The sequence below is a fragment of the Solanum lycopersicum genome, chromosome 8 (assembly GCF_036512215.1).
Source record: "Solanum lycopersicum chromosome 8, SLM_r2.1".
NCBI lineage: Eukaryota > Viridiplantae > Streptophyta > Magnoliopsida > Solanales > Solanaceae > Solanum > Solanum lycopersicum.
The window spans coordinates 15,292,481-15,317,511 of NC_090807.1; the positions used below are offsets into that span (position 1 = coordinate 15,292,481).

The window sequence follows — 25,031 nt, forward strand, 5'->3', positions numbered from 1 at the left end:
CGAAACCTCGATTGACGGGCCATCTGTCAGTCAATGGACAACCCACCTCCTCCGTCCTGCACTCCATTGTCTTGGTCAGGGACTGTGTAGGAGAGGGGCTTCCTCGAATTGTGTAAGTATGGGACGACGGTGGCATCGACGACCCACCGGTCGATTCACACATGGACCATAGCCTGCACCTGTCCATAGCCTGCACCTCTGTACCCGTCGATGAGCTTGGAGGCTGTGCAGGTGAAGGGGACTTCTCCACCAGCATAAGTGTGGGACAACGGTGGCATCGACGCCCCGTCGAACCACACATGGGCCGTCTTCTGTCCCGCCGATGCACACTGCCAAACAATATTTCATCAAACTACAAGGGTCCTCCTCAAGGGTCCTTGGTTGGTCCTTGGGGAGTCGTACCCAAATGTTTCAACCATAAAACTAATCAATCACCTATTATCTACCTTTCCACCAATTTTCGTACATTTTTGACTCCAAAAAGTTAGTCAAATAGGCTAAGGTACACTAACACCCCTTTGAACAAACTTCCCGGACGTCATGGACGTTCTTGGATGTTTTTGTTCTTAAACCTCTTAAATGTCTTAGATTAATTTAAAATGGACTTAGAAACAGTACTTAGACTTGATGACGCCTATGGTTGGCTTTACAATGTGTGTTGGATTTTCAAGGTGTTACACCAACCAACATGTTAGTACCATGGCTTCTCGTTTTAGGGCTTTTACAAGGATGAATCCCCGTAATTTGTATGGATCCAAAGTTGAGGATGACCCCCTAGAGTTCATTGATGAAACCTACAAGATCCTCTATGCTATGGGGTTTACTACTAGTGGGAAGGTCGAGTTATCCACTTATTAACTCAAAGATGTGGACCAAACTTGGTACATCTAATGGAGAGATTTTCAACAAGGCTTTTCTTGACAGGTTCTTTCCTAGGGAGAAGAGGGAATCCAAAGTGGTGGAATTCATCAACCTTCTTCAAGGAGGTATGAGTGTACTTGAATACTCTTTGAAATTTACTAAATTGTCAAAGTATGATCCTTCTTTGGTTTCCGATCCTAGAGTTGAAATGAGCCGCTTTGTGAAGGGAGTATTAGATGACTTCAAGGAAGAATGCCATTCAGCTTTGCTACATGACAATATGAACACTTATTGTATCATGGTTCATGCTGAAAAAGTGGAAGAGATAAGGGCTAAGATAAAGAGTAGAGATGCCAAGAGGGCAAGGTTTTTTTAATGGTGGTTCTTCCAAGGGTAGGCTTGACATTCATGAAAAGCCTAGGTGTAATAAGAGGTCTTATAATAAAGTTCCTTCCAAGTTCCCTTAGGCTCTTGATTATAGGGTGTCTAACTCCTAAGCCTCAAAATGGAAGGAATACTAGTTCACCAAACAAGAAGCTTTTTTGTGCGAAGTATGGAAAAGGTCGTCTCGGTGAATGTTTGGTTTGAACAGGAAATTGTTTTTGTTGTGGTAAAAGCGGTCAGAAAGTTAGATATTGCCCAAATTTGAAGGGTTAATAAAGGGTAGTGTTCATGCTCAAGGAAGTGTTTTAATGTCGAAGCTCCGAAGAAGAATCACTTTTATGCTCTCCGCTCTAGAGGGGAGAAAGAGAATTCTTCCGACGTGGTGACCGTTATGTTGAGACTTTTCTCTATTGATGTATATGCTTTACTTGATCCGGGTGATAAACTATATTTTATTACTCTCTTTATAGCTAAAAAGTTTGTTATTTTGCAAGACATTTTAATTGAATATTTAATGGTAACTACTCCAGTAGATGAGTCGGTGGTTGTAAGAAGGGTATATAACAATTGTCCTATAATGTTTTTCAATAGAGTTACTCATGTGGAATTATTAGAACTTGATATGGTCAATTTCGATGTAATTTTGGGGAAGGATTGGTTGCATGATTCTTTTGCTTCCATTAATTGTAGAACTAGAATTGCCCAGTTCAATTTTCCAATTGAACCCATTTTAGAGTGGAAGGGGGGAAATTCTATTACTAGAGGTCGTATCATATCTTGTCGTAAGGCTTCTAAAATGATCTCAAATGGGTGTCAATATCGCATTGTAATAGTCAAAGGTCCAGACTCCAAAAATCCTTCCATTGAGTTAGTCCCCGTAGTAAGGGAATTTCACAAGGTCTTTCCTAATGATCTTCCCGGAATCCCTCCCGAATGAGAAATTGATTTTGGTACTGACTTGCTACCGGAGACCAACCCCATTTCAATTCCTCCTTATCGGATGGCTTCGACCGAATTGAAAGAGTTGAAGGCTCAACTGAAAGACTTACTAGACAAGGGATTCATTAGACCTAATATTTCTCCATGGGGTGCTCCTGTTTTATTTGTAAAGAAGAAGGATGAGTCCCTTAGAGTGTGGATTGATTATCACCAACTCAACAAAGTCACTATTAAGAATAAGTAGCCTCTCCCTCAGATTGATGACTTGTTTGATCAACTCCAAGGGGAAAGCTACTTTTCTACGATTGACTTGAGCTTAGGGTATCACCAACATAGTGTGAGAGGTGAGGAGATACCAAAAAAGACATTTCAGACTAGATATGGTCACTATGAGTTCTTAATAATTTCCTTTGGTCTCACTAATGCCCCGACGACATTATGGATCTAATGAATAGGGTGTTTCGAAGTTACCTATATTAATTTATCATTGTCTTCATTGATGACATCTTGGTATATTTGAAAAATAAGGGTGAGCACATGGACCATTTGAGGGTGGTGTTACAAGTGCTTAAGGAAAACCAATTATTTGCCAAGAATAGAAAATGTTAGTTTTAGTTGAGGTCGGTGGAATTTCTTGGTCACGTCATCCCTAATGAGGAAATTGAGGTTGATCAGGAAAACTGAGGCGGTCAAGATTTGCCTAGACCATTGACTCCAATTGATATTAGGAGTTTCTTGGGTCTAGTGGGTTATTATAGGAGGTTTGTGGATGGTTTTTGCTTCCATTGTATCTCCCTTGAATACTTTGACCCAAAAGAGTATGAAATTTGAGTTGTCAAAGGTATGTGAGAGAGTCTTTACAGATAGTCTTACTTCAGCTCTGGTGTTGACTTTTTTGGAGGCTACCAAGGGCTTTGTTGTGTATTGTGATGTATTCCTAGTGGGTTTAGGGTGTGTCCTTATGCAACATGGGAAAGAAGTAGCCTATTCCTCTAGGAACTTAAGATAAATAAGAAGAAGTAACACACTCGTGATCTTGAGCTAGTTGTCGTGGTATTTGCTTTGAAAATATGGAGAAATTACTTTTATGGTGTCCATGTGGATGTGTATACCAACCACAAGAGTCTTCAATACGTGTTTACTAAAAAGGAGTTAAATCTCTAACAAAGAAGGTTGTTGGAATTGTTGAAGGGATTATGACATGAGTGTTCTCTATCACCTTCAGGAGGCCAATGTGGTTGCTGTTTCTCTAAGTCGTATGACCAAGGGTAGTGTATCTCATGTAGAAGAATCCAAGAAAGACCCAGTGAAAGATTTTCATAGGTTTGCTAGATTAGGTGTTAGATTGGAAGATTCTCTGAATGGTGGTTTTATGGTTCATCATAACTCTGAATCATCTTTGGTGGTTGAGGTAAAGTCTAAGCAACACTTTGATCAACCATTGATGTAGTTGAAAGAATCGGTTCTTGGTAAGCATAATGAGTCATTCTCTTTAGGGGGGATGGTGTCTTGAGATATCAAGGAAGGTTGTGTGTTCCCAATGTAAATGGTTTGAGGTACCGGATTCTTGAGAAGCTTTTGGGTCCCGTCACTCTATTCATCCAGGTTCTACAATGATGTACCATTACCTTAGGGAAGTGTTTTTGTGGGAAGGCTTGAAGAGGGACATAGCGGAAATTATTGCAAAATGTCCAAATTGCCAACAAGTGAAAGTTGAACACAAAAAGCCTGGTGGTTTACTTCAAGAAATCCGAGTACCTACTTGGAAGGGGAATACATCAATATGTTTTTTTTGAAAGGTTTGCCTCGGACACAAAAGCAATATGACTTCATATGGGTGGTTGTGGATTGTTTGACAAATTTGCTCATTTTATTCCCATCAAGTCTACTTACTTAACGGAGGATTATGCAAGGATCTTCCTATATGAGATTGTGTGTCTCCATGTTTCCGTTATCCGTCCTATCATATAGGGGTACACAATTCACATCTATATTTTGGAGGTCATTCCAAAAAGGGCTGGGTACCAAGGTGAAGCTAAGCACGACTTTTCATCCTCAAACGGATGGCAAAATGGAGCATACTATTCAAACCCTTGAGGATATGATTAGAGCTTGTATAATTTATTTCAGAGGAAATTGGGATAAGCACTTGCATTTGGTTGAGTTTACTTACAATAATAGCTAACTTTCATCTATATCTATGACTCCTTATGAAGCCTTGTATGGTGGAAGATGTAGATCTCAAATTGGATTGGTTAAAGTGCACGAGTCTTCATTTTTGGGTCCCTATTTGATTAATAAGACTTTGGAGAAGGTTCATATCATAAGTAATTGCTTGAAAACAGCCTATCGCCGGCAAAATCCTTATGCTAACCATAGGAGAAGAGAATTAGAGTTTGAAGAAGGTGATAAAGTTATTAAAAAATTTTGCTTATAAAAGGGGTGGTGAGATTTGGCAAAAAAGGAAAGTTGAGTCCTCATTATATAAAAATTTTGCTTATGTTGCCTAATGATTTGGTATCGGTTCATCCGATGTTCCATGCTTAAGAAGTGTATCGGTAATCCTAAGCTCATTCTTCCCGTTGAAGGTCTAGGTGTTCAAGAGAACCTCTCCTATGAGGAGGTTCCAGTTAAAATCTTTGAGAGACAAGTTATGAGGTTAAGGAACAAAGAGGTGGCTTCCATAAATGTGTTAATGAATAATCACCTAGTTGAGGGTGCAACATGGGAGGCCGAGGCCGGCATGAAGTTACGTTACCCTCATCTATTTGATGAATAAGGTTAGTTATTACCACTAATAATGAAAATAATGAAGAAATTTGAAGTTTCTTTGAATTTTGATGAATTTCTTAAAAGATGATCATGTTACAATGGAATTATAGTAAAATATGCTTATACTAAAAAATTTCCAATTCGTCTTGTTTTGAGACATGTTGTGCTTGTTGATATAGTGAGTCTTTATGAAATGATATTGAGCAGTTTAATATGTTGAGTTTTGGGTAACTGACTCCTTAATTATATGTTTAGCTCATATTGTTGTGAGAATGAAATTCCTCATATTTTGATGATTGAGCTCTATGTGTAGTAATTGATGTTTGAATTTCTATGTGTAAATGCCATGATTGATGATGTAAGTGATGCTGATATGTGTTGTTGGTTGGGCTGCTAGTCTTGAGTCTATTCCTTCCTTTTAAAAGAATTTTAGTTTCATTCGGGGATTAATGCTCCTAATGGGGGGATAATGTAATATTCCGAAAGTCTAAAGCCTAATCTAAAGCCTAACATAAGTGTCAAAAGGTTTAGACACTATTTTATGGTCAATTTTAATGCATATAAATCATTTAGGAAGTTTAGAAATCAAATTTCACATCAACAAACGTCCATGACATCCGAAAACTAGTCCGATGAGGTGCTAGCGTGCCTTAGCCTATTTGACTAACTTTTAGGAATTGGAAATGTAAGAAAAATTTGTGGAAACGTAGCAAATAGGTGTTTCATGGTTGAAACGTCTGGGTACGACTCCCCAAGGACAAAACAAGGGCCCTTGAGGTGGACCCTTACATTGAAGAAACACTACCTGGACAGTAAGCATCGACGAGACCACCTACGGTCTGTGTATGGAATGACGGGGAAACGATGCCACCGTCGGCCCATACTTATTAAAGTTTAGGAAGTCTTCCGCCTGCACAGTCTCTAAACTCATCAACAGAGTGTAAGACGGAGGAGTGAGAGTGTGTAGGTTCACGACAACCTGGCGGCGGGGTTCCATCTATGAAGGATGAGTTTTCTGCACGTTTTTATATTAATTCATTTAATTAATTAGGTGGTTTAGGGGTTAGTTAAGGATTAAGGGGAGACTAATTAACTAACTTAACACCCATATAATAGCCCCAACCCCATATTAAACTAATTAGAACTCTAAAACACAAACTCTCTTCCTTCTCTCTTCTTTCTCTCTCTACTTGAACTCACCATTGAAGACTAGCAAGGAGAATGGTTTGCGGGCTGGAAAGGGGAGAATTCACCTTTAAATTGTTGTCAATTGTTAAGGTATTAGATATAGTTCACCTTTGAGACTCTTTCCTCAAAGTGTTCCTTCAAAATGAATTTCAAAAGTTGAGTGTTCTTATGGGTTTCATCTAATTACGAAATTGAAGTTATGAATTGAGTTGTTGATGATTTCTGCAGGTTATATTGAATAAATTAACTTTTAATTTAACTTTTTTATGGTAATTGTTGATGGTTCTGTCCAAATTGAAGAACATGCCCTAACGTAGCTTATGATCTTGACCTATATTGTATTCTAGTCATTCAATTGATTTGGTTATTGATTAGATTACTATCCTATGTTGTTATTATGAATAAATTAAGATGAAATATAGGCCTATAACTCTATTTTATTGAGATATGATTTAGGTTATGAAATATATTGTGAAATTAGCCTATGTTTCTTGTCTTAAACTATGATCTATTGTTGAATTTTCATATAGAGATGCAATTGGCCTTGTTATCTTACGTTTATCATTGTGTGATGATCTTACTCCTCTAGTAGGGTTGAGTTATAGATTGATGGTAAGACTTTGATGATGAAATATGAGGAATACTTGGTAAGTCTTAGAATCTCCATCTTTACTTCCAATTGTGATTAATTGTGGTTAACTGATGATATTATATTGGAGTATTCCTTGTATTATGATTGATAGGATGATATGATGATTGAATTTAAATGTCTTGATCATGGTTTTGAGGTTTATTAGGATATAAATTCTATAAGGATGGTGATGTACACCAATGTGCCTTATTATGAAATACAATGTAATGTGTTAACCTCACTTATATGAATTGTGATGAAAGGATTACACTCATGCAATTCTTATTGAGCTATTCACGATGATGATTATACAAGGGATAGACCTTATGACCTAAACTAATCTATGATTATTAATTAAAGGCTTAAAGACATTTCAATAAAGGGACTTAGCTTAGCACCGACTGAACTTGACAACGGAGGGTGATGATTTCCCAAAGTTGAAGATTCTCCCTATAGTTCTATATGAGATGTTGGCTTCCCAAAGAGGAATACTCAGCCAATGTATTTCCATGAGAGGATGTCCCAACCACCAAGTGGTATCAAGAGGGAATATACTATCTCTTAGTTCTTGAACTATGTTTCCCCCATAGGAAGACTATCTAGTGGATCCACCTAGAAAGCGACGTTTGTATTTTGTTAAACTTTGGACGATGGACCACCTTCAATCGGTGTAAGGTTTTACAACAATGGATTCCACACGTAGCTCATGTGGTCTATGTCGGTTAAATAAAGTGTTCCCTAATGTAAAATAAAGTAATGAAGTATAAACTAACTATGGAGACTTCAGAGGCTGAACTTAGCCTAGGTAGGGGTTAAGACTCTTCCTATTCCTGCACTATTTGACTTTGATGGAAGCTTTAGGAAGTTGATATTATGTATTCATATGATAATGATATATATGATGATAGTATGTTGATACTACAATGTAAGTGTCTATATATAATGATTATTATCCTCTTGATTTATGTAGTTGGATTATATTGTTAAACTTAGACATTGGTTATGTTCTCTTGTTAAATCTACTTGGTTGAGCAAGGTTATGGGGCTTTTCTTGGTCATTGCACTTGTTGACTTGATAAGGATTCATGAGTAGTCGTCTTGCTTATTATGATATGATTGACTCTTATTCATTTTTGTGATGTTATTCCTTGATGATAGGGTTATTGTAAATAATGGTTTCAAGTATGTCGGAATACATATTACTTGTTGAGTTAATAAGCATGAATGGTTGGTTAATATGACTTTCTTAGCTTTGCATAAGGTTCTTAAAATGACCTGTTTTTACTAAAAGTCCTTTTTAGCACGTTTTGCTTCTATAGATGCATAAGGTCTCATACTTAGTACATTTGGAGTACTAACCCCATTTTCTTCCCTTATCCCAAAGATGTTAGGTTCTGGTCATTGAAGAGTTTGGAAGCCGACATTGTTGAAGGCTTGGATTCTTCATTTCATAAAAATAGGGTAGGTCCTCAAATTCTAAAGGCAATGCCACTATCTGGCTTACGGACTTGTTAAAGACTTTCATTTCTTTCCTTTTCAATTTAGTACTATACTTTTGTATGAAAAGTTTTAAAATATCTGCATTTTCAACCTATGAATGTAATGACATGAGAATAAGAGGCTAGTCTTAGTCATTAAAAAGGACGACAATGCTGGTTACATCTAGGGGGTAAACATAAATGTGACAAACTTTGTATAAGAGCATGAAGTAGAACCTGATTGAGTTATTTTTCTCTCTCTCTACCACATCTATGTAGGTTTGTATTCATAATTGTGAATCATGCCACACTTATGAGTAGGAACCTATATGATGCTTAGAAATGACTCTTTTTGTTGGAAATCATATATTGTACCGATAGAGTATACTTATGGTGTGATTTTGCATCTAATCCTATTGTTGTGATTATAGAAAGAATGAACACTCAAACGAATATGGCTCAAAGACATGAAGAGGAAATTGCAAATGCGGGAGACCCCGTGGTGATTAACTTCCTCCACTTGAAGAAGATGCTAATGTAGAGCAAGCATCGATCAATCCTCCTCCTCTGATGGATTAGAATATAAGGACCACTCTTCATCAAATGGACCAAGCTATCGCTACTCAAGCACAAGCGGACACGACTGAAGCCTAATCTATTATGGCTCAAGTAAACTGGGAGGTTGTGCCCCGTCCTCATCAACAAGTCACTACTATGATTTCCCGTCAAAGAAACTTCACACGAATGAACTCTCCTACTTTCTATGGGTCTAAGGTTGATGAATACCCCCAAGAATTTGTTGGTGAAGTCCCAAAAATACTTGGGGTAATGGGGTTTTCCACAATTGAGAAGATCGAGTTGGCCATATATCAAATCAAGGACGTGGCGCTAGCTTATAATGTGCAATTGGAGGATAATAGTCCACGAAGGGGTGGTACAGTCACTTAGGATATCTTTAAGACAACTTTTCTAGATCGGTTCTTTCCTAGAGAGATGAGAGATAACAAAGTGGTGGAGTTCATTAACCTTCGCTAAGGAGGAAGGACTGTCCATTAGAACTCTTTTATATTCATTAAGTTATTCAAATATGCTTCTTCTTTGGTCTCTGATCCTAGATACCAAATGATCTTTTTTGTGACGGGGGTGTCGGAGGACTTACAAGAAGAGTGTCATTCGACCATGCTACATGAAAACATGAAAAATTTCCGTCTTATGGTGCATTAAAGAAGGTTTGAGGAGGCAAGGGCTAAGCGAAAGAGTAGAGATGCTAAAAGATCAAAATCATTTGATGGAGGTTCTTCAAAGAATAGGCTTTAAATATAAGACAAGCCTAGATTGAAGAAATGAGTTTAAAATCAAGTCCCTTCCAAGTTCCCAAAACCTAGGGGTGATAGAGTTTCTAGCCCTAAATTCAAGAAGGGAAAAGGCACTAATTCACCAAATGGGAAGCCTACATGTTCCAAGTGTGGAAACGGTAATCTTGGTGAGTTCTTTGTAGGAACGGTTCTTTAGTTGTGGCAAGAGTGATCACAAGATGAGAGATTTACCAAACTTTAAGAGTCAAGAAAAGGGTAGCGGTCAACCTCAAGCAAGTGGTTCAAGTAATGCTCCGAAGAAGAACCGCTTCTATGTTCTCTGCTCTAGGGGTGAGCAAGAGACTTCTCCCCACATGGTGACGGATATGTTGAAAGTCTTCTTTATTGATGTATATGCCTTACTTGGTCCTGACACTATTTTATCATTTGTTACACCTCTAGTAGATAAAAAGTTTGATATCTTTCCCGATATTTTGCATGAACCTTTTATAGTGTCTACTCCAATGGGTGAGTCAGTTTTTGCAAAAAGGGTCTATAGAAATTGCCCAATAATGTTGCCCAATAGAGTTTCTTATGTTGATCTAGGAGAACTCAATATGCTTGATTTTGATGTTATATTGGGTATGGATTTCTTGCATGCATATTTTTCCTCCATTGATTGTAGGACAATGGTGGTGAGGTTTAACTTCCCTAATGAATCCTTTGTTGAGTGGAAAGGGGGAAATTCTATTCCTAGAGGTCGTATCATCTTTTGTATGAAAGCATTCAAAATTATCTCAAATGGTTGTCTATATCACATAGTAAGAGTCCAAGATCTAGACTATGAAGTTCCTCCTATTGAGTCGGTCCCCTTAGTGAGTGACTTTCCGGAGGTCTCTCCTAATGACCTTTCCTATATTCCTCCTAAAAAGGAAATTGACTTTGGCAATGATTTACTATCGTATACAAATCCCATATCAATTTTTCCTTATCAGATGGCTTTGACTTAAGTAAAGGAGTTGAAGGCTTAACTCAAGGATTTACTAGATAAGGGTTTTATACGGCCTAGTATTTCTCTATGGGGTTCTCCGATTTTGTTTGTAAAGAAGAAGGATGGGTCCTTGAGAATGTGTATTGATTACCGTCAACTCAATAAGGCCACTATTAAGAATAAGTACCCTCTGCCTCGAATTGATGACTTGTTTGATCAAATCCAAGGGGCGAGTTACTTTTCAAAGATAGACTTGAGGTCGTGGTATCACCAACCTAGGGTGAGAGGTGAGGACATAATATCTAGATTTTGGAGGTTGTTCCAAAAAGGGTTGGGTACTATGGTGAAGTTGAGCACCACTTTTCATCATCAAACGGATGGTCAAGCAGAGCGTACTGTACAAACCCTTGAGGATATGCTTAAGGCGTGCATTTTTTATTTTAATGGGAATTGGGATAAGCATTTGCCTTTGGTGGAGTTTGCCTGTAATAATAGTTTTATTAATCCATTTGCATGATTCCCTATGAAGACTTGTATGGTAGGAGGTGTAGGTCACCTATTTGATCGTTTGAAGTGGGTGAGACATCACTTTTTGGTCCCGAATTGATTCATAAGACTTTAGAAAAGGTTCATATCATAAGGAACCACTTACAAATGGCCTATCGTCGGCAAAAGTCTCATGCTGGTCATCTACGAAGAGATTTGGAGTTTAAACAAGGTAATAAGGTGTATTTGAAAATTTCACCAATGAAAGTGGTCGGTAGATTTGGCAAGGAAGGGATGTTGAGTACTCGTTATCTGGGTCCCTATGAAATCTTGCAAAGGGTTGGTACGGTTGCCTGTGAATTGAAACTTCCTAGTGAATTGGCTTCAGTTCGTCTGATTTTCCATGTATCTATGTTGAAAAAGTGTATTAGTGATCCTGAGTCCATTGTTCCTATTGAGGGTCTTGGTGTTAAGGATAACCTCTCTCTTGAGGAAGTTCCGGTTCAAATTATTGATAGGCAAGTCAATAAGTTGATGAATAAAGAGGTGGTTTCCGTAAAGGTGTTATGAAAGAATCATCTAGTTGAGGGTACAACATGGGAGGCTGAGGCCAACATGAAGTCCTGTTACCCTCATATTTTTGATAATTAAGGTTAGTCATTCTTTTTAATAAAATAAATATGACTAGAAATTGAAGTTTCTTGATTTTTGGGTAAGTTTTTTGCAAAATGTGCATTTTTGAGTACTTCACAGTGAAGTAACGGTAAGATTGGTGCTTTAGACTTGAAATTTTGCTTTTTGCTTGTTTGGAGTTATGTTGTGCATTTTGATATGGCGAGTCTTTATAAAATCATATGTAGCATGTCGTTAAGTTGAACTTTGTGCAAATTAACTCATGTAATGTAAGTTGAGCTCTGAAGTGTTGTGAGAAAGAAATGTCTCATGATGAAGTTATTTGAGTCTTATGTGTGGTAATATGATTTTTAAAATTTCATTGTTTAAATGACATGTCCCGTCGATGGGGTTACATATGTGAAGGGTGAGTTTACTGCACGTTTTTATATTAATTCACTTATTTAATTAGGTGGTTTAGGGGTTAGTGAGGTATTAAGGGGAGACTAATTAACTAACTTAAAACCCATGTGACGTCCCCAACAAAAATTAAACTAATTAGAAGTGTAAAACACAAATTCTCTTCCTTCTCTCTTCTTTCTCTCTCTATTTTAACTCACTATTGAAGACTAGCAAGGAGAAGGGTTTGGGGGATGTAAAGGGTCGAATTAACCATCAAATTGTTGTCAAACGTTAAGGTATATGATCTAATTCACTTTTGAGACTCTTTCCTCAAAGGGTTCCTTCAAAATTAATTGCAAAAGTTGAGTTTTCTTACGGGTTTCATGCAATTACGAAATTAAAGCTATTAATTGAGCTGTTGATGATTTCTTTAAGTTATTGAATATATTAACATGTAATTTAACTTGTTTGTGGTAATTTTTTATGGTTTACTCTAAATTGAAGAACATGATCCTCAATCCCTTACCCAAGGTTGTGATCTTAACATATATTGTATTGTTTTTTCATTCAATTGATTTAGTTATTGATTAGATTACTATCATGTGTTGTTATTATGAATAAATGAAGATGAATTATAGACCTATAATGCTATTTTATTGACATGTGATATAGGTTATAAAATATATTGTGAAATTAGCCTATGTATCTTGGCCTTGTTATCGTATTGGTTATCATTGTGAGATGAAATTACTCACCTAGTTGGGTTGAGTTATGGGTCGAAGGTAAGACAATGATGATGAACTATGAGGAATACTAAGTAAGTCTTAGAATCTCCATCTTTACTTCCAATTGTGATTAATTGTGGTTAAGTCATGATATTATATTGGAGTACGCCTTGTATTAGGATTGATAGGATGGTATGACGATCGAATTGAAATGTCTTGATTATGGTTGTGAAATTTATTAGGATGTAAATGCTATAAGGATGGTGACGTACACCAATGTGCCTTATTATGAAACGCTATGTAATGTGTTAACCTCACTTATATGAATTGTGATGAAACGACTATACTCATGCTATTCTCATTGAGATATTCATGATGAATATTATACAAGGGATAGATTCTATGACCTAAACTAAGCTATGATTGTTAATTAATGTCATAAAGACATTTCAATAAAGGGACTTGGCTTAACACCGAGTGAACTTGACAATGGGAGGTGATGACTTCCCAAAGAGGAAGATTTTCCCTATAGTTCTGTATGAGATGTTGATTTCCCAAAGAGGAATACTCATCGAATGGATTCCCATGAGATGAGGCCCCAACTACCAAGTGGTATCAAGAGGGAATATACTATATCTTAGTTTTTGAACTATGTTTCCCTCATAGGAAGACTATCTAGTGGATCCACCTAGAAAGCTACGTTTGTGTTTGGTTCTACTTTGGCCGGTAGACCACCTTCCACCGGTTTAAGGTTTTACAACACCGGATCCCACACTTAGATCATGTGGTCTATGTCGGTTAAGGCAAGTTTTCCCTAAAGTAAAATAAAGTAATAAAGTATAAACAAACTAAAGTGACTTATGAGGTTTAACTTAGCCTAGGTAGGGGTATGGGACTCTACGTATGTGATATACCATGGTTTCACGGTATAATTAATACTTTTTCCTTAAGTTTAGTGTGTCCGGAAGCCTTTGTTGTGCTAATTTTGATATAAGTTTCTCTTTGTTTTGCAGGAAATCTGTCCAAAACTGAAAGCGGAGATTCTGAGCGAAAAAATGCAGAAGAGACCACCTGCGGAGCTTATGACGGTCCGTCGTGCCTGTAACGGTTCGTCGTGCCTGTGACGGTTCGCAGGTGGCAGCATAGAGAAGTTGCTTAAGGAAGATGGGGAAGTCTAACCAAGTGTGGGATTACGAAGTTTGTGATGGTCCGTCATGGCTATGACTGTCCATCCTGCAGGTTCGTCGTGAAGATCAGAGAAGTGATCCCAGTACCCAGATTCCAAGAGTTGAAGTATTTTGAAACGAAGACCCTGGACGGACCGTTGTGCCTATGACGGTCCGTCATACTTGTCGTCGAGGGGATGAAGAAAGCAGCAGAAGAAATTGCACCAAGTATGGGACGACGGAGTCCACGACGGTCCATTGTGACCACGACGGTCTGTCGCGTGGTCCGTCGACACAGCCGCGTTTTGGCAGATTTCCAGTAATTAGAATCCTTGTTTAATTAGGTTTTTATTTTTTTATAAATAGTTTGAAAAACCTCATTTTTGAGGTTAGACTCTGGGAGTTTAGACATCATATTATTAGACTTTCTGTTTTAGTGTTTGATTTTTGGAAATTCTTACAAATGATTTTTGGTGATTAATCAAGCAAATTTTCAGACTTTATTCTTTCTCATTGAAGTAAGTACATGAATTCTTATTTAATATATTTGAATATTGTGTTTATGGCTATGAGGAACTAAACTCCATAACTAGGGTGTGGGAACCATAGGCAAATAATGAGATAAACCCTAGCTAAAATAACAATTCTAGAATAGTGTCTTACATGTATTAATAATTCTTTCACTTAGAAGTCTTTTTAATGGATGATCAACGTTAGAACTCGCCTTAATGCTACTTGCCGGACAAAGGAGGTAGATAATAGGAAAAAAATTATTAACATAGATTTAGTGTATACTATCTAATAGGCTAGTATTGATTGGTACGAGGTAATAACTTAGTCAAATATCGAATACAATGCTTAATATGAGGTAAAGATAAGGGTTAGGAAAGCAACACACGCAGCCGGACCAAGGTGCGCAGTGAGATTTTCTAGATGTCGGACTAAGGATTTAGAAATACATAACTTATCACTTTGCATGCAAGATACTAGGAAAGAATTGTTATAGTTAGAATTATCAAGTTATGAACCTATGGGGAACACGTAAACCCTAGTTACTTTGATTAATTGATTAAAACTCGAAATTAAAAGCTGTTAAGTGTCTCTGTCAAGTTCGTTAGTTATTTTTACTCATTAGGAAATACAAACCCCCTTTTTTTATGCATTTACTTTCTTAGGAAGTCATCAACCGAACAATAGTAATAACAAGTTGAAGTTAAGTCTAGACTATTTTCCTCGTGGGAACGATCCCAACCTCACTAGTTGGTTTATTTACTTAACGGGACCGCTTTACTACTCATTTGAGAAGTAAGTTTGAGCGTATCAAATTTTGGCGCCACTGCCGGGGAATTTAGCTTTTAGATTAACTTGAACTTATTACTAAAGTTTAGTCGATATTTTCTTGATTTTACCTTGTTTTATTGTTTTTGATTTCCTTTCAGAACTATCCTCCTTGTATGCCAAATACACGGAGAGGAAGAGAACCCTTGTTTCCCTACGATCGCGAGCTAGAGCGTACACTGCGCAATATGAATCGAAACTTGGGAATAAATGATGAGGATCCAAACCAGAACATCCCAGATCCAGTGGATGTTCATGGTCAGATGTTACCCAATGCTCCGGGTGAACATCAGCAGAGGGGACAAAATCCCGTTCCACGGCCCCAAGCATACTACAGAGGGTATGATAACATAGCAGACTCGGATGGGCCACTTGTCTTGCCCCCTCTACCCACAGGCCACACTTTTGTGGTAACTAGTAGCCTGATGCAAATTCTCACTGTCAAAGGTTTTTTTTCAGGGCTACCTTCTAAGGATCCACATTCCTATATAGCTAAGGTAAGGGCAGTGTGTAAAAGTTTTGTGGGGAGGCCTGTTTTAGATCTAGATGTAATAGGTCTCAGAGTGTTTCCTCTCTCACTGATGGGAGAGGCTGCTATGTGGTTTAATGAGCTCCCATACAACTCCATTTTCACTTGGAACCAACTACGGGATGTCTTCTTAGCACGCTACTATCCGGTCTCCAAGAAATTAAACCACAAAGACGGGGTGAATAACTTTGTGGCACTACCAGGAGAGTCAGTTAGTAGTTCTTGGGATAGATTCACCTCATTCTTGAGAGGTGTTCCAAATTACCGTATTGATGATGAGTCACTGAAGGAATACTTCTATCGGGGACAGGATGATAACAATAAAGCGGTGTTGGACACTATAGCAGGTGGATCTTATGGAGAATACCCTTATGCTGAGATTGCTGAGAAATTAGAGAAAATCTCCCGTAACAACAAAGCATGGAGTACTAGGAAGTCCGATACAGGGAGAAACACCTTCACAGTGCAGTCCACTTACAACCCAGCCACAGATTATATTCGTGAAGAAATGGCTCAGATGAGAACTGAGCTTGGGTTGGTGTAATAAACCATGTCACTAGGGATGCAAAAAAGATTAATGCAGTCAACTACTTGGCTAAACAACCACCTCCAATCGATGAGTGTTATTATGAGGAGGATTCGAATGCCATAAATGAACAGATGGGGGGTTTCCGACCAAGTGTCCAAGGCTCTAATCAGGAGAATTGGCGCCAAGGTCAAGGGAACCAAGGTCGGAACTATGGTAACTACAATCGTGAGGGTCATTATGTCCGATATGGAAACTACAATCGCGACAACAACATCAATAGGGGTAACTATGGTAATAGAAACGACAAGAATGGACCCTATGTTCCTCCTCAAAATCTTGAAGTTACTCCTAGGGATGGTGGAGGTAGTATGTCGCGAGTTGAGGATATGTTGCATAAAATGATGAGGAGGTTTGATGCTAGTGATGAGCACAATAAAGAGTTGACGAATGATTTAGCGGGTATTGGGCAAAAAGTTGATACACATGCAATATCGATTAAGCAACTTGAGTTACAATTGGCCCAATTATCTGCAACCGTGAACACACGGCAACCGGGCACTCTTCCTACCAACACTGTCCAAAATCCAAAAAATGATGGACATTGTATGGCAATTACTACTCGCGGTGGCAACCAAACCATTGACCCACCTATGCCATCTAATGGGAATCAGGTTACAAAAGATACTGATAAAGTGGTAAATGTTGATGCTAATTTAGAGGATAACATTGCAGAAGATGCTGAAGTGCCTAAAAAGGTAACTCCCATGCCTAGGCCACCACCCCCATTTCCTCAAAGATTAGTGAAAAAGACTGAGGATGGAAAATATTAGCGTTTTATAACAATGTTGAAGCAACTTTCTATCAATGTCCCTTTGGTAGAAGGTTTAGAACAAATTCCCGGTAATGCCAAGTTTATGAAAGATTTGGTCACAAAGAAAAGATCGGTTACTTTTGAGGATGATGATAGAATGCAGCATTGTAGTGCTATTTCTACAAGATCTCTGGTCCTAAAGAAAGAAGATCCGGGTGCGTTCACTATTCCTTGTACAATCGGGCTATAACATTTTGCGAAAGCATTATGTGATCTGGGGGCAATCATAAATCTCATGCCCCTCTCGATTTACAAGAAGTTGGGTTTGGGTGACCCAAAGCCCACTGCGATGCGACTACTGATGGCTGATCGAACAGTAAAACGGCCCATAGGGATACTTCATGATGTGCTAGTAAAAGTGGAGTCATTCATCTTTCCGGACGATTTTGTTATTCTTGATTGTGAGGTTGATTTTGAAGTGCCTATTATCTTGGGAGGACATTCCTAGCTACGGGAAGAGCCTTAGTAGACATGGAAAAGAGGCAAATGAAATTTCGGTTGAACAATGAGGAAGTGACCTTTAATATTTGTAGGTCCATCAGGCAGAGTGGTAAGCTCCAATCGGCATCTACTATATCCTACAACATGGGTGAGACATTTGAGACACAAATAGAAGAACGTGTAGGTGTCGAAGCATTAGTGGCAGTGATAATGAACTTTGATAGCGATTGCATTGAAAAGTATGAGTCATTAGTCGCGGCTCTTGACCGAGGTGATGTTCGATTTAAACCGAAGAAATTTGAGCTTGATATGAAGAATCGCGAGTTCCCACCCGCTAAACCATCTATAGAGGAAGCTCCAAAAGTTGAATTAAAAGGTCTCCCACCTCATCTTAGGTATAAATTCTTAGGAAATGGTGACACTTTACTGGTAATCATTGCATCAGACCTGGATGAACAACAGGTTCAGAGTTTGGTGAAGGTACTAAAAAGGTTCAAAAGAGCTAATGGGTGGACCATTGCGGACATTATTGGGATCCCTCCTGGTATTTGTTCTCATAAAATCCAACTCATGCCTGATCATAAGCCGAGTATTGAGCACCAGAGACGCTTGAATTCTCCTATGCAAGAGGTTGTGAAGAGGGAAATCATCAAGTGGTTGGATGCTGGAGTAATCTATCCAATCGCTGATAGTAGTTGCGTATGCCCGGTTCAGTGTGTACCTAAGAAAGGGGGAATGACTGTGGTCCCCAACGAAAAGAATGAACTTGTTCCAATGAGACCGGTTACTGGATGGAGGGTGTGTATGGATTACCGTAAACTGAACTCATGGACTGAAAAAGACCATTTTCCTATGCCCTTCATTGATCAGATGTTGGATAGACTTACCGAAAAAGAGTGGTATTGTTTTCTTGATGGGTATTTGGGGTATAATCAGATTTCTATTGCACCAGAAGATCAAGAGAAAACCACTTTCAGTTGTCCATATGGGACTTTTGCATTCAGAAGAATGTCGTTTGGGTTGTGCAATGCACCCGCAACCTTTCAGAGATGTATGATGTCAATATTTTCTGACATGGTGGAGGATACTATAGAGGTTTTTATGGATGATTTCTCTGTGGTTGGTGATTCATTCAAGTGGTGTTTAACAAATTTATCTGAGGTTCTTAAGAGATGTGAAGACTGCAATTTAGTACTAAACTGGGAAAAGTGTCATTTCATGGTGAAAGAGGGTATTATGTTGGGTCATCGCATTTCAGAAAAGGGCATAGAGGTTGATCGATCTAAAGATGAGGTAATAGAGAGACTTCCCCCGCCGATCTCTGTGAAAGGTGTGAGAAGCTTTCTTGGGCATGCAGGTTTTTACCGAAGATTCATCAGAGACTTTTCAAAGATTGCACACCCATTGTGCAAATTGCTGGAGAAAGAATGTAAATTTTGTTTTGATGAATCCTGTCTTAAAGCATTCGGTGAGTTAAAAGAAAAGTTAGTGTCTGCGCCTATCATTATTTCTCCAGATTGGAACAGTCCATTTGAGGTAATGTGCGATGCTAGTGGGGTGGCTCTTGGTGTAGTATTGGGACAGAGAAGAAACAAAATCCTTCACCCAATTTACTATGCTAGTAAAGCCCTAAATGAAGCTCAGAAGAACTACACAGTGATTGAGCAAGAACTCCTCGCAGTAGTCTTTGCTTTTGAGAAATTTCGCTCCTATTTGCTAGGTACTAGAGTTATAGTGCATACTGACCATTCAGCATTGAGATATTTCATAGCGAAAAAGGATGCGAAACCAAGGCTGATTCGTTGGGTGTTACTGCTGCAAGAATTTGACTTTGAAGTGTTGGATAGAAAAGGGACTGAAAATCAAGTTGCTGATCATTTGTCTCGTCTAAAGGATGAAGCTATGAGAGAGTTAAGGGATAAGAATGACATTAATGATACTTTCCTCGATGAACATGTATTGGCTGCTTCACAAGACTTGATTCCATGGTTCGCAGATTTTGCGAACTATCTGGCTAGTGATATTGTTCCATCAGACTTGTCCTTTCATCAAAGGAAAAAGTTCATGTACGATGTGAAGAAATTCTTTTGGGATGAACCATACTTGTATAGGAGTTGTGCCGACGGGCTTATTCGGCGTTGTGTGCCAGAATGTGAAATGTTGAGTGTGTTGGAGGCATGCCATTCTTCACCTGTTGGCGGACATCACAGTGGTATCTGAACCGCTCACAAGATATTGCAATGTGGTTACTATTGGCCAACTCTTCATCAATATGCTCATGGGTTTGCTAAAGCATATGACAAATGTCAACGAGATGGTGGTATTTCAAGAAAGCAAGAGCTCCCTCTAAACCCCATTCTTGTGATTGAGTTATTTGATGTTTGGGGTGTTGACTTTATGGGCCCTTTCGTGAGTTCTCATGGGATGAAGTACATTCTAGTAGCAGTTGATTATGTATCTAAATGGATCGAAGCCATAACCCTCGCAAACAATGAAGGGAAGAGTGTCACTCCATTCTTGAAAAAGAATATATTCTCCTGTTTTGGCACCCCAAGGGCCATTATTAGTGATGGGGGCTCCCACTTCTGCAACAGATTGTTCAAGGGGTTATTGGAGAAATACGGGGTTTGCCATAATGTGGCCACTCCTTACCACCCTCAAACTAGTGGGCAAGTTGAAGTATCGAATCGGGAGATCAAATAGATATTGTCCAAAACAGTGAATGCTAGTAGAACGGATTGGTCAAGGAGACTTGATGATGCTCTTTGGGCCTACCAGACAGCATATAAGACTCCCCATAGGTATGTCTCCATACCAAATTGTATATGGGAAAGCTTGTCATCTTCCGGTTGAGTTAGACCATAAAGCCATGTGGGCTATGAAGAAGTTAAAAATGGGTTGGAGCAAAGCTGCAGAGCAACGCTTAAATGGGTTGAATGAACTTGATGAATTTCGCTTAAAAGCCTATGAAAGGTCAGCCCTATGCAAAGAAAAGATGAAGAAGTATCATGACAACAAAATTGAAAAACGAGAGTTTATGGTGGGGGATTTGGTGCTTTTATTCAATTCCAGATTGCGCTTGTTTCCAGGCAAACTCAAGTCCAAATGGACTGGTCCTTACACATTTACCCAACTATTGCCTCATGGAGCAGTTGAGTTTGAAACTAAGGAGGGTGTGCGGTTCAAGGTGAATGGACAGCGCATAAAAATCTATCTCGGGCATGCTGAATCGGCGAATGAAGTAATCGAGGCATACCATCTTGATGAAGTCTGAGTAATCAAGTGGACCCAGTCGTGCCGCGACACTAAATCAAGCGCTTGTTGGGAGGAAACCCAATACTTATCGTCTTTTTAATAATATTAGCATTTTTCTATTAATGGGTTTTAAATTTGCAGGCACATCACCAGGAAATTCTGCAGAAAACTACTCCACAGCAGCCACTAACGGATACATCGATGGACCCTTGCGCAAGCGACGGACCGTCGTATGCTTCCGTCACACCAGGTATGTTTTTCTGTCTTTTTAAAATTAGAGCACACACGACGGAACCTATGACGGGACGTCACAAGTGCGACGGACCGTCGTCGGGGAACCGTCGCGCGATTATTGAATTCTACCCGACTCGACTCGGCTGGACCCTTTTCAAAATCTTATCGTTTATACTCCCCACCCCTCCATATCTCACCCCATTACATCCTTATTCCTCTCATCTCCCCTCTCTTTTCAACTTCCACACTTCCCCTCACTAATCATTGCTCCCAAAATCCTCCTAAGCCTTATACTTATCATCTACTAGTCGGTGCTGCTGCTGTCGGTGTCTACCTTGCCAACTGAATCATTCTCCGTTTGTCTTTTCTCCATTTCCAAGGTATTTGTCTCTACATTTCCATTTATAGTCATTTATCTTGCTTTTTGGTTAAGTAGTTAGTATTAGCTTAGTTCTTAGTCGTATACTGTTTCCTTTATATGCTTATGTCTAAACCTAGGCTCAAAATGTTCGAATGTGCCATGTTGATAACCCTAGGCATAGGTGATTGTGCATTGGTAGTTTCCTAGGTTGTTGGGATAGACACATATAGGTTCACAACACTAAAAGACCATGTGGGTTCATCGGGGATGCATCAGGTACCCCCAGTTCTAACACTGCTACTCAGAACGAGACCCTGATGACGGGCCGTCGCACACACGACGGACCGTCATAGGGTTCGTGTCAAAAGCCCTAGCACCCTGTCCCAACGACGCCTGTGACAGACCGTTGTCTTCACAACGGTCCGTCCTACACAACCATTCTGGTTGTCAGAGAACCTGTTTCTAAGGGTCTCTCAAAATTTTCTAAGTGTCCTATGACGGACCATCATACCCACGACGGTCCATCCTACGCGACCGTCATGATGGTCAGACCCCTCTGCTAAGGGTCTCCCAACATTTTCCAAGTGTCCTACGACAGTCACTTACGACGTACCGTCGTCTCCTCGACGATCCGTCCTGCACGACCGTCATGATGGTCAGAGACCCCTCTGATAAGGGTCTCCCAAAATTTTCTAAGTATCCTACGATGGACTCTTTTGACGGACCATCGTACCAACGACGGTCCGTCCTGCTTGACCCTCATGATGGTCAGAGACCCCTCCTTCAGGGTTCTTTATATATACATAAGCTAAGTACAACACGACGGACCTCATGACGTTCCGTCATATCCATGATGAGCTGTCATTTAGCCCGTCGTGTGATACAGTTTCACTTTCACTAACACACTATTTTAAATGTTTTATGTCGTATGGGCTTGCCTTTCTTGTTTGCCACTACTCGTACTAATAGTGATCCTTTGCAGGTACTATCTACTATGGCACCCAAGCAAGACCGAACCTACGCACGCGGGCGATCCAAGTCTGTTGCCCCGTCTGCACGCTTGATCATCGGCTCTGATGATGAGCGGGACCCTGAATATGTGCCCCAGGCACTTCTGCACCTTCCCGTGCTGCACGTGCTCCTAGAGCCACACCCAAGACGGTGGCGTCCGGTGTAGTCACTGCCTCCCAGTCTGATGAGGAGCGCACACTGACCGGCACACCCTCTGGGTCAGCCACAAATGAGGAAGGAGCGTCTGGCTCCTTAGGAGTATCATGGTCCGAGGAAGCTACAGGCTCTGCTGAGGTTCCCGCACCCGCCACTGCTGCAGCGTCTACCTCGTCTGATGAGGCTGACAGTTCAGACTCTACATTCGGCGCACCAGCCTAGGTCCCCACCCCAGCCTCTGACCAGCCAAACCGGTGGTGTATCGAAGGCCAGTTTCAAGTTTACTCCTACGCCAAATTCCTGACTAATAAAGGAGTAATGACTCGGACACTCACCTTGGAGCGGCGGGTACTTACAGGGAGTGTCCCATCGATGCCGGAGATCCACAACCTATTCACCAGGCATCCCTTAGAGTGGACAACCCGTCCGTTGGGACGATACAACGAGGAAATTGTCCGAGAGTTCTACGCATCCTATGTAGCGACTCTCCGATCACAGATCGATAGGTGGGCTGCTCCCGCTAAACATGCCCCACTGGAGCGGGTTCAAGTCCGGGGCGTGCAAGTTGACATTTCCCTGCCAGCTATCGGCCGGTTCTTATACGGCGAGAGTGTAGATGCTATGCAGAATCCCCACACTGCCAAGTTTGACTACCGCTGGCAGATAGTGAAGGATGGCCAGTTCTTGTGCGAGCAGGCACTGAGAGAGACCACCAAGAGGTGGATGGCCCTGCACCTATCAGTCGACGGAGAGGGTGCAGATTGGGTCACTGAGCCGAAGGGGGCCATCAAGAAGGCAAACCTCACGTTCATCGCGAAGTTCTTGTGGCTGCTCGTCCATCACTTCCTTTCCCCCACAGCTGCTGATAACATCGTCACCGGGGATCGAGCAGTGTTGATGGTGGTGATGATAGCCGGATTCCAGGTAGACTTTGCATGGCTTCTCCAGGCAGTCATGCACGAGAGGCATTCAAGGTCACTACTACCTACCCATTCCCGTGTATGATTTTTGCCCTTTGCAGGACCGCAGGTGTGCCCATATGGCACATAGATCAGTTGAAGACCCCGCAGGGCACCGTTGACGTCGGCCTCATCAGAGACGAGGCCAATGAGTTGGCCCCACGTCTAGGGCCCCATCCAGAGCTGTCACCACTTGCTGATGATCTTGCGGATACGGTGGCCCTGGCCCGCACCGCTACACAAGCGTCCACTGAAACTACCCCGGTCGAGTCTATCTCGGGTAGTAGCCCAGCCCCGAGCTCCTCTCGCACAGCCCCTCTACCGACACTGGTCCCGCTTGCTAGGGTCCAAAAACTGGAGGCACAAATGGCCACTCTTCTGCATCATATCCAGCCGTGGATGCAGAAGTCGATTACTGAGTTTGAGGTGCGGCTAGAGAGGAAGATGCAGCAGTTTACCGAGCGGAAGATTGCTGAGGTTAACCAGCGCCTAGATGCATTTGAGTTGAGAGTGTTAGCCCGCCCAGCTCCTCCGGTAGATGTGTCAACTCTTCAGGCTGCAGTGGACAGTCTTCGTGCAGACATCGACACGATCCTAGAGGCGAGAGTGCCAGAGCCTGTCGAGCCTGCTGAGGACACTGTATTGGCGGCCCTGTTTGCTACTTCAGAAATTCCCCCACCTTTCCCTCGAGAGAGTGCCAAGAGGCGTAGGGGTCGATCAGAGGATGAGGCGCCACCAAGGAAGAAGGAGCGCCGAGAGATTGAGGCCGCGAGGAGAGCCTCACTTGCTGAGGGGGAGGCACACCAAATCAGAGCATCGCAGATAACGGCTGGGGCGTCTAGGTCCCGCACTGTAGAGACAGCAGAAGGCACTACTGATGGTGTGGTTGTTGCTGAGGACATCACTGAGGGTGTCCAGATTGCTGAGGACACCACTGAGGGTGTCCAGATTGCAGAGGATGTCAGTTCCGGGAAACCGGACCCACCAGCTTGCTGATCGATGGCGCTATGTGCCACAGGTTTGCTTAATCTAACCCTCTAATCTTTAGATTTTTTTTATGCATTGGGGACAATTGCATGCTTTTTTTGTTGGGGGTGGGGTAAATGGAAAGTGAGTGTTAGGGTGAAGTCTGAGTAGCCCAACTCACTATCCTCTTTTGGGATTTTCTTGCCTGTGTTCTTTTTCCCCAAAAGACTGATTACTTTTTCTGTTGAACCGGCACGTTATATCTCTTGTACATAGTTTAACTTTGAAGCATGATGACTAAAATGATATCCTGATAAAACTGGAAAATATTGCATGACTAGGCGTAGTAACTCATAATTGTGTGGCTCTAAACATGAAATAGAGTTACACCATTGCATTACCCTAAATCTTCAAGTCAAACTAGGTGTTTGTTAATCTGGTATAGTGATGA

The 25,031-nt window shown here is 40.6% G+C and overlaps 2 protein-coding genes across 2 annotated transcripts; both read left to right on the forward strand.

Annotated features, from left to right (window-relative positions):
• The first annotated feature begins 865 nt into the window (after positions 1 to 865).
• On the forward strand, positions 866 to 10,558 carry LOC138337826 (uncharacterized). Its single transcript, XM_069288255.1, has 3 exons — positions 866 to 1,227; positions 3,376 to 3,595; positions 9,752 to 10,558. The coding sequence occupies exons 1-3, from the start codon at positions 866 to 868 to the stop codon at positions 10,556 to 10,558; spliced, it is 1,389 nt and encodes a 462-aa protein (XP_069144356.1).
• A 635-nt stretch (positions 10,559 to 11,193) lies between these two features.
• On the forward strand, positions 11,194 to 11,595 carry LOC112942047 (uncharacterized). The gene has a single exon (XM_026032597.2). The coding sequence runs from the start codon at positions 11,194 to 11,196 to the stop codon at positions 11,593 to 11,595; it is 402 nt and encodes a 133-aa protein (XP_025888382.2).
• The last annotated feature ends 13,436 nt before the right edge of the window (positions 11,596 to 25,031 follow it).